Source organism: Arachis ipaensis, chromosome B2 (genome assembly GCF_059453495.1).
Source record: "Arachis ipaensis isolate K30076 ecotype BB chromosome B2, ASM5945349v1, whole genome shotgun sequence".
NCBI classification, from domain to species: Eukaryota; Viridiplantae; Streptophyta; class Magnoliopsida; order Fabales; family Fabaceae; genus Arachis; species Arachis ipaensis.
Genome location: NC_142437.1, coordinates 115,015,173 through 115,025,680, shown reverse-complemented (window position 1 = coordinate 115,025,680; position 10,508 = coordinate 115,015,173). Strand labels below are relative to the sequence as shown.

General features: G+C 30.5%; 1 protein-coding gene across 1 annotated transcript; it reads right to left on the bottom strand.

Moving 5' to 3' along the window:
- Positions 1-5,672: 5,672 nt before the first annotated feature.
- On the bottom strand, positions 5,673-8,830 carry LOC107625898 (scarecrow-like protein 6). Its single transcript, XM_016328631.3, has 2 exons — positions 8,559-8,830; positions 5,673-8,379 (listed from the first exon to the last, which is right to left on the bottom strand). The coding sequence occupies exon 2, from the start codon at positions 8,188-8,190 to the stop codon at positions 5,974-5,976; it is 2,217 nt and encodes a 738-aa protein (XP_016184117.1). The 5' UTR covers positions 8,191-8,379; positions 8,559-8,830; the 3' UTR covers positions 5,673-5,973.
- Positions 8,831-10,508: the final 1,678 nt, after the last annotated feature.

The window sequence follows — 10,508 nt, the reverse complement described above, 5'->3', positions numbered from 1 at the left end:
GTCATAATTTTTGAATGATCATAATTAAATTAATGGAAGGTATATATTACAAAGAATTAAGTGCAAGTAAATACTTTAACGGAAACAAAGAATTAATGATTTTTTTGTATTTCCATTGATTGATATTAAATGCCTTAAGGGAACAAAGAATCAAGTGTAATTAACTCAATTAATGTATATTATCATTACCGTCCATTCTTCTTCTTCTTCTTATTATTATTATTATTATTATTATTATTATTAAATATAAAAATTAAATTATAAAAGGAATATTAAGTATTGATTACAAGAATGCCTAATAGTAAAAAATATGATATTATAATTAATATCATTAATAAGTAGAGTTGATAAGAATATAATAAGTGGAATGATAAGAGAGTGAAATAAAAAATAAAACTGTTATTAAATAATATAAATGAAGTAAATTATAAAATTTGTTGACTAATTATGGCTAAAAATTTCTTGTTACCAACCTTTTTCATGAGTATGTGAATCTTTCTATATATATATATATATATATATATATAGATCGGATATTAACGATTAAAGACTTAAATTTAAAATTTTTTTATACTATTATTTTATCTTATCATTATGTACACTAATCATGAAGACTCAAGGCCTAGATACGTGTGATATCAAAATTCAAAGTGAATTACTAGACTTACATGAATATTAGACTTAAATATTCAATTTATTTTTATAAAAGACAAAAGTAAACGATCAATAGAAGTTCGTGGATGATTCTAACACTAGTAACAAAGGGAAAAAAAAAAAAAAAGAAATAACTAATTTTAACATAATGATCATTGATTCTTTTAAAAAAAATTAAAGAATTAAACGAAAGTTGTAATTTGTAAACATGATTTATAAAACTAGGGCTTATACGAATGCATTACATAAGTTACAACACTATCAATATATTTACATGATTACACCGATCTTGGATAAACAAAAACCTATGATTGTAAACAAAATTCAATTTATTAAACGACTTTCAAGGTGAGTTACCAAGTGATTATTCAATTTGGTTCCTACTAATAAAATGGATCCTTTCAATAGGGTAAATTATTAACCGAATTCTTTCTTAGAGTTTGGTTTAGAAGTGGAAAAATGGTAAATAAATTTCAGATGAATGAATATGTATAAAATTAGAGTTTATTAGTGTTTTGTTCATATATAATAATATTACGAGAATATAAATTTTTAAAATTATATTGATTTTGTCTTGACATTATAGATTATAGTAGAAAAGATTAATAGAATTAAATTACTTTTACAAAAAAGTCATAGAGACAAAGGTCCTGTCGACTAAAAATATCAAGATTTTCGTAGATTAAAAAAAATCAAATAATAAGTTTTTTAGTTATTATTTTCATATTTAATTTTTTGATTATGTGTTATAAGTCTGTTACACAAATAAAAATAATTAATTTTTATACTTATTTAAAAATAATATTTCTCTTTCTCTATATATATATATTACTATAAAAAAATTTATATTTATAATTATAAAATTAACTCAAAATTAATTTTTTTGAAACAATTGAATCTTGATTCTAATTATTAATCACAATATTAGTATTCTCTCCAAATTATATGTAAAATATTTGAAGAAAGAGAAGTAAAAATATATATTAGAAAGATAAGCTATGAACAAAAAATTTAAAATTAAATTGAAAAACTAAAAAAATATGCATATAATAATAGTATCATTAATATATTTTTTATATGAATAATATTACTGGATATTTTTAATTATATTATTTTATTAATTTTATTTTTTGTAGAATAAAGAGATGAAGAGAGATAGAAAATTTGAGAGAAAAGAGAGAGAAAGATAAAGAAGAAGGAGAGATAGAGTTTGTTCATTTTGAAAAAAAAAATATTTTATTTATAATGAAAGAATATTTCGTGATTTATTTTGGTTCGTCAAATTAGTAATATAAAATATAAATTATAAGTTATATATAGAGTGGGAAAGATAGAGAGAAATAGAGGAGAGAGAGGTATGATAAAATTGTGAAAGAATAAGAAAAGAAGAAAGGAAGAATATTATACTTTGTATTTCTTGATTGATTGAATTGAATTGAATTGTGAAGGTAAAACTAAACATATATAGAGCATTGGCCTAAGAAAGATAAAAGCAAATAAAGATAAGATAAGAACAACTAAAAATAAGATAAGATAAAATAATAAAGACTAAAATTGTAATTGAATTTATGTATTCTGTTGGGCTGAATTTGTGGCCCATGAAACTTCTTTATTGTTGTCATGGGTTAAGGTGAAAGAGTAGTTTAATAAGGTAGATGAGAAGATAGAGGAATAAAATTTATTAATTTAAGAGAAAAATATTTCATCTCAATTTTAATGATTGTTATGTGATATATTTTAGTTGTTAACATAATAATATAATATAGTTATATTTTAATTTTAATTTTAATTTTGTTTGTAATTAGAGGATGTCGTACTGCACATTTTTATTGTCAAATTTATAATTAGTCATTGGTAATGATATATAAGAGAGATAGAGTGAACGAAAAAATAAGAGACAAAAAAAAGGTCCGAGAGGGGAAAGAAAGAGAGAACTTTTTAATTTTAAAGAGAAGAGTAAAGTATCGTTTTTGTCCCAACGTTTGGGATAAATTCCAAAATTGTCCCTAACGTTTCAAAATTGGCTCAATGATGTCCTACCGTTAGGGATCTGTTAACAGAATTTACGGCGGGACAAAATTGAGATGATTTTGAAATGTTAGGGACTTAAATAAGACGAAAACGTAGGGACAAAAATGATACATAAAAATAAATTTTAATTTTATCCTTCCATTGGATTAATTTTTTACGATACATAGTTATTCAATTATTTTTTTAACCACATCTAAGTAAATTAAACTTAATCACATTACTTTTATTCTAAATAAATTAATTTTTTTATAATTTTACTCTTAAAGATTTTTACTCATCATGAAATATTTGTAAAATGACTAGTACATAAACTTGCAAAAAATAAAAAAATGATACATAAACAATAAAGTATAAATTTTATCTTTTGATTCTAATATATCGAAATTCTTTAATGTTTAAGAGTAAAAATCTTTAAAAGTAAAATTATAAAAAAATAAATTTATTCAGAATAAAAGTAATGTGATTAAGTGTAATTTACTTAGATGTGATTAAAAAATAATTGAATAACTATATACCGTAAAAAAATGATATTATTGAAGAATAAAATTAAAATTTATTTCTATGTATCATTTTTATATCTAACGTTTTAAAATCGTCTTAATTTTGTTCCACCGTCAATTCTGTTAACAAATTCTTAATGGCAGGATAACATTGAACCAATTTTAAAACGTTAGGGACTTAAATAGAACGATTTAAATGTTAGGGACAACTTTGAGACCTACCCCAAACGTTAAGGATAAAAACGATACTTTACTCTAAAAAAAAAGATTTAATTTTAATTACAATAAAAAAATTATATATAACATATTTTAGTTATAAAATTAGTAATATATAATATACAATAAATTTATAATAATTTTTACCTTCCAACCAGTACTCAGCTTAAATTAGAGTTGATTCCATGTAAAGGTGAGAGATCACAATACTCAGCTTTAGAAAGCAAGGGAAGCAAAGCATCTTCTATGCCTTTGAAGATGGACAAATGGCGTGGCACAGCACCAAAGTAACCCACTTATATTAAAGACTACGGTACATCTTTGAATATAGAAATACCTTCTTAGTAGGGTGAAAAATTTTAATATAGAAAAACCATGAATTTTTTTTTGTTTGGCCAGCATTCGAACTTCAAACACTTACTTAAGCGAACTAATGAACTAATTACTAAATCAGTAAAACTTAATTAAAAAAACCATGGATATATGTCCAAAAATGGCACTGATTGTGTTTTTTACGCATATATGGAAGCAACCAATTTGCTCGAGGCAAAAAACTCTTTTCAATGGAGACGAAAAGCACGGGTCAACAATATTGGAGTTAACAAATTTTTCGCTTCCAACGAAATTACTATTTTTACTTTTATTCAAAAAATTGTCTTTAACATTTTGGATATAAAATTTTGATAACATATTATGAAATTACTTATTCTAAAAATTTAAATTAGTAAGTAGAGACAATATGAATAATTATATCTCTAATAATTACTAATGAATGACAATTAATTAGTATAAAACCTCAACTAGGGGTGCACATGACCCGACCCGAAAGTCCAGTCCGGTCCCAAACACTTTAAGGGCTAATTTGGTGTGATTTCATCGGATTTAGAGCCGGATAAAGGTCTCAAAAATAGACCCAGTCATTATTTCGGATCGGATCCGGGCCATAACTCGGGTCACCCGAAGTTGGCTCGGTCATCATACATAATTAATATATTTTTTGTTATTAGCGATGGATCATGATTATTCTTATGTGGAATTTAAGTATTGTAAACCTTAATATTTTGTATTATTAGTCATTATAAGACTATAAGTTAATGTTTTATGTTTAGAATGCATAAGACTTTAGACTAATGCATAATATTGTGTTATTTCACTTATTTGTATTGATTTAAATATTTGGTATTATTAGACAATATTAATATTGATTGTGATTTTGCTTTAGTATTGATTGTGATTATGCTTAATTTTGAAGAAGGGTTAGTTCTTGTTATATTTTTTTAAGTGAATTTTACCATGTTAAATAATGGTTTGAGTCTTGAAAATTCGGATATTTTTACATGCTAGCTTACAAAAAGGTATCAATGTAATGTAATGTTAACGGCCCAATTTTCACCCGGTATAATTGTGGCCCGAAAGTGTATTGGTTTCATCGGGTCTAGGGACGAATTCGAGTCTAATAAATAGACCCGATGTATGTTTTGGGTCGGGTCAGGTCGGGTCTGGGTCACATCAAACCCAACTTCACCCGACCCATGTGCACCCCTAACCTCAACCAACAACTAATCTCTAACCCTATCTAAGTTCACCTTTCGATTGATAAGAGACTAAACATGAAACATGTTACATACATGCTGCTCTTAAGGATAGAATCTGGAACGTGATATTTAAACAACCCAAACAACTACCACTTCTGCTGAAGGACTCAAATTAAATTATTGAAATAAAATACTTCAACTAATTAAGGTAGAAGATATAGGTATATATTTATTTTAAAGCAATATTGATCTTTTATTTAGATCAGACAAAAAAGTAATTTTCTAGTTAGAGCAACAAATCAATAATTAAATTCCTCCTACACAAAATCCCCGGGATTATTGATTTCATATTCAAATTTGGATATGAAAGTGAAAATTCTCATCAACCAACTATCCTGGGCTATATTCATTTTAAATTCTAATGTAAACACACATTAATTATTCATGATGGTGAAGCCAGCCTATAAACAAAACCTGCATCATTTGATTGTATAACAAAATGAGACAATACTGATTATACTAATGCATTTTTTTAACTCCAACCAAGTACACAAATCAATTAAATCTATTAGAATCGACAAGACCAATGCAATGCCTGTATCTAGACATAATTGAATTGGCACAACATTTTCTATGCTACATATTGGAATCATGTATAGAACATATAGCACATGATCAAGCAACTAATCTGAAACTAAACTAAAGCATGGGGATAAACATAGAGAGACAACAGCAATGTTGGCAAATTGTTCCTTACAAACAAAGCAATTTGCTTTGCGATAAAGTTAACAAAGGAACAATGGAGATAGAATTTAAACCATAGAGTCAATTAATTACTAGATGGAGGTGGGGAAGTCATGATTAATAATAATACCCACAATTGAAGTGACATACTAATAATAAAAACGGCGGAATCTACCCAACTAGTCAAGAAAACATATGGGTATGATCCATTGATAATCCTAAATTAAATTACACAAACAATTACATAAATTGCAGTAGTAAGTTCTGAAGCACCTTCAAGAAGTGATGCTAGTTTAGCATCTCCAAAGCGAGACGGACACGAGGTCTTTTCGCTGCCAGCATAGAACAAGAGAGGAATGATTTCGATCCACTTGAAATCCCCGCACGGGCGCACGCTGCACCAGACATTCTGCTTGAGCTTCTGTGAAGTTACTGAATGTGAACGATGAGAATCCTGATTGAGCAAAGAGGTTCCTCCAATGAGGTAGCTTTTCTTGTGAATGATAATGGTGGTGACCCACGATTACTTTTCTAATAGATGGTTGGATGAAGTGCTTCTCAATCTTTTGGAGGACATCTAGGTTCACATTCACAGCATCAAGCGACTCGAGCAAGGCCGAGTAATATTGAAGAACATGGACTACCTTGGTTGGAAGAGGCACATCGTTTCGGTCACAATTCCTGCCCAAAGTAACCACCACTTTTGGCCTAAGCTGCTTGACAAAGTGAAGGACCGATGGAACCAGCGATGGATGATGAGTGAAACAAGAAAGTGGCATATTTACAGCAACTGCCTCGTTATCGAAGAATTGACCGGCCAGGGGAAAGGACGGAGAGCTCAATGATTCGATGTTCAAGATATGGAGCTCAAATGATAAGTTGATGTCTTTTGCATATTGACTTAAATTCTCTCTTGTAAAACTGAGCTCAACCTCATCGCAGGTTGAGGGCGATACCACGGCAGTAACTCTAAGAGAAGATGCACCGCTATTTCTCAAGGCAAGCTCTTGCATAAAAGAAGACCACTGCACTCCAAACCCAATATCGAAGTCAATAATGTGAATTCGATCGAACCTTTCTACAGCTTCGATGAGGGCTTGATTAGAGGTGAAGTTTGCAAACTGGAGAACCGGTGATATCTCTGAAAATGATTTATAAGCTCCAACTTTGAATATGAAACTGATAGGTGAGAAAGCCGTTAAATTGGAGATGTTTGAATGGGGCAGTAGTTGCAATGCCTCCTTCATGTAGAGAGCAGCCCTTTGAAAAGGCTTGCCGATCGGGGAGAGCTGGTGATTGAGCCGCGCCAATATCCCTTGCGCAAGAACCGGATTACCAGCTTCTATCAGCTCAGCAGTCTTGTAAAGCTGGTCAAACATAGCCTGCTGAAGCTGGTTGCTCGCCTCGTCTCCGGCAGAACTCACCTTCTGCTGCTGACTATGATGAGGAAACAAAGGAAGCTGGGCCTGCTGCTGCCTCCTAGCAAATTGCTCCTGCCCCGAATCCAAAAGGGGTAATCTCGGCACCTGATAATTGTGACCGACGGCTGCATCGGAAAGAGGGCGCTTCGCTGGTTGCTGAGAGTAAACAACATGTTGCTCTTGCATTTGGGGGTATGTCAATGGCACAAAGAATGAAGGATTCTCTGAAAACTGAACTTGATTATGATTCATCATAAACTGAGGGTTGATAACCTGAGGCTTCTCATCCACAATTCCAAACACAGGCTGCTGAGAGCCAAACACACCTGCAGCTGGAGATGTGGAGGCTAACATAGGATTGTTACCGGATGAAAACATGGGTTCAGCAACCCCACCGGTCTTTGCAACGTGACCATCCGTATTCTCGGCCCCAAGGAATGGGAAAGCAGGATAATTCCCTGGCACAGAAGGGTCCATAATCAAGCCTCCTTGATCCACAACACCAAACCCTCCCGAACTGAAATCAACATTGTGAGAGCCAGTTTGCAAGAGCTTGGTCAAACCAGCAGAAGGGTCCTCAACATCACCCATGATTAACCTCAGAATGGACTGATCTTGACCCTCCCAGTCATCCATCATTCTTGTACCGCCACATTTCTCCATGGATCCTTCTGGAGGAGGAGGAAGAGGGTTCTCTGAGGTTAGTGCTGCAGCAGAGGCTGAGCAGCCACCACCACCACCACCAGCAGCACTACCTTTGCTTGTGCTGTTGTTGCTGCTACCAAGAGAAGAGGACATTGTGCAGGAGGATGAAGGAGGGCTTTGGCTTCTTCTTGAGTCAAGAACAGATGTGGGCTCAGTGCAGCCCACATAGCCTTTGTTCTCTTCTTCTTCTTCTTCCTCCCGTCTCCTCCACTTTTCTTCTTCTTCTTGTGGTGGTGGTGGTGGCTGATGGATACTATGATTATTAACAAGTTGCTGTTGATGCTGAAGCAGTGAGAACAGATCTGTCGCAGAACAATAAGAAGAAGAGAAATCCAACACTCCCTTCCCTTGAAATTCCTCAGAAGGAAAGGGCATCGCCTTCATTTAAGAAAGCTACCAACAACAACAACAGCACCAACAAGAACCCACAAAACCACCCACACGAAAGACTCCAGCTTTTTTCAAAGTTTGAACCTTTTGCCTCCACAACCACACCCACAAAAGAGAACGCAGCAATGGGGCTTGATTTTACAAATCCACAACCAAGGCTTAGAAATTAAGCTGATTTCGAAGCTGAGACATACAGGGAAAAAATGAGTTATCTTTTTTGGATTTGAAAAAGAAAGCTCTAAATTTTTTGTGGGATGTTCCCAAATTGTTGATGTAAACAATAAAACAAACACATGGTGTTCAAAACAAAATTATATTTAAAAATCAAAAGAAAGAAAAACAAAAATGAAAAACATGGGCACCTCTAAAGCTTGTTGTTTTGTTGTTGTTGTTGTTGTTGTTGTTGATTGTGTGGGTTGTTATTGAGCTCCAAACAGTTCCAGTGATGGGTGAAAGCCATGAATGTGATTCTATTCTCCTTTTCTTTTTTCTGTGTGGCAAACACTCTTTGTTGTTGCTTGTGTTTTTCTGGGATGGGATGCGTGCAGCGTATAAGAGTGGTAAAGTGCTCTCTCTCCCTCTCTCTCTCTCTCTCTCTCTCTTCACACTGTTTCTACTTTTTTTCTTTTTTTTTTTTTCTTGGGATATATATAATAAAATGTTAGTAATATTATTTAATTTTTGTTTTTATTTTCTAATTTGTGTAAGCTTGTCTGCATACGTAGTTTTCCCCTCTGCCTGGTAGGGTTGCTTGCTGTCACTATCAGTGCATTTTCCACACTCTCACATGTGGCGCGTGTGTTCAAATCCCATTATTCATATCTCTCTCTCTCTCTCTCGTTCCTTCAACCTAGCCCGATTTTCAAGGGTTACTCATTAGGACATTACCTTAACTAGTTCGGTTTTAGTTACATTTTACTAATCCAATTCAACTCAATACATTTTTTATTGAGTAAATGGTTAAAAAAAATTGAGGGCCCTAATTTTGCTGGTTGGTCAAATTAGTCTTTTAAATTAGGAATACTAGCAGCCAGCAACTTTGGTGATTTGTAACCATTAAATAGCTATTAATGATAATTTTAATGGTGTGAGATTTTATTCAATGACTCACTTTTCTTTGCTGGTTATATACTGGCCAGAATTTAACAAATTTGTTGGCCCCTAGACTTTTTCCTTTTAAATTATTTACACCATTAATTTAGTTTTCTAAATGTTTTAATATTAATCATGCTATTCATGCTGGTTTATTTCCTGTCAACATTCGATTATTTTTACTTATTTCTGGTTTATAACTTGAAGTTTTTGTTTTTTTTTTTCCTTTTATTATTACTCTTGGCCTATGTTTGAAATTTTTTATATAGTTTATTATGTAAATGAAACATATTATATATACATAAAAAATCAATTATTATATATTATGTATGAATATATATGTTATTAATTTATTTTTAATAAATATTTTATATTTTAATATATATATATATATATATATATATATATGTATTTTTTTTTTCATGTACCATATTTATCTACTATTTATTCTTTTGTCTCTTTTTTTTATAGTTTCTACTTTTTTTGAAGATTGGGATTAATAAAATTGTGTTTAATAAAAATATAGATGATATCTGCATGAGTTTGTGTTAATTTGTATGTAGGTAATTTTTATATGTCTTATTTGGTGAGGTTTTGAAATGTATTTAGTGTGGGTGCCAAAAATTGTGATTTGTGGTTAGTGGTTGATGAGAATGGCAAAAGAGATTGACTATAAATTAAAGATATTTATTCTCCTATTTAAGTCGAGATCTATACAAATTATCAAAAAAAATTTATTGAATGGATGAGATAGACACAAAAAAACTTATTTTATAGCATAATAAAATCAGCTTTAAATATTAAGAAACGTTAGTAACAACAACAATAATAATACTATTATTATGTGTACACTAAAAATACATGATTTATATAAAATATATATTATTAAAATATAAAATATATATTAAAAAAATAAAATATCACATATATTTATAGTTAACATCTAACATAATATTTTTGTAGTAATAATAATAAAAATAGTTAATGCAATACAATTTTCTCTCTTATTCTTTATTTTATTTAAATTTTTTTAAATTCATAAAACAAATGTGAATAGGTTATTAATTGTATTCTTCATTTTCTCTTTCATAATTTCAATAAATTTTTACTTAAGATTACTAAATTAGAAAAAAAATCTTAAATCTTTAATATAGTGTATGTGATTTTAAATAATTTTATGATGAGTGAATTTACTATTTAATGTTTTGCCAAAATATTTT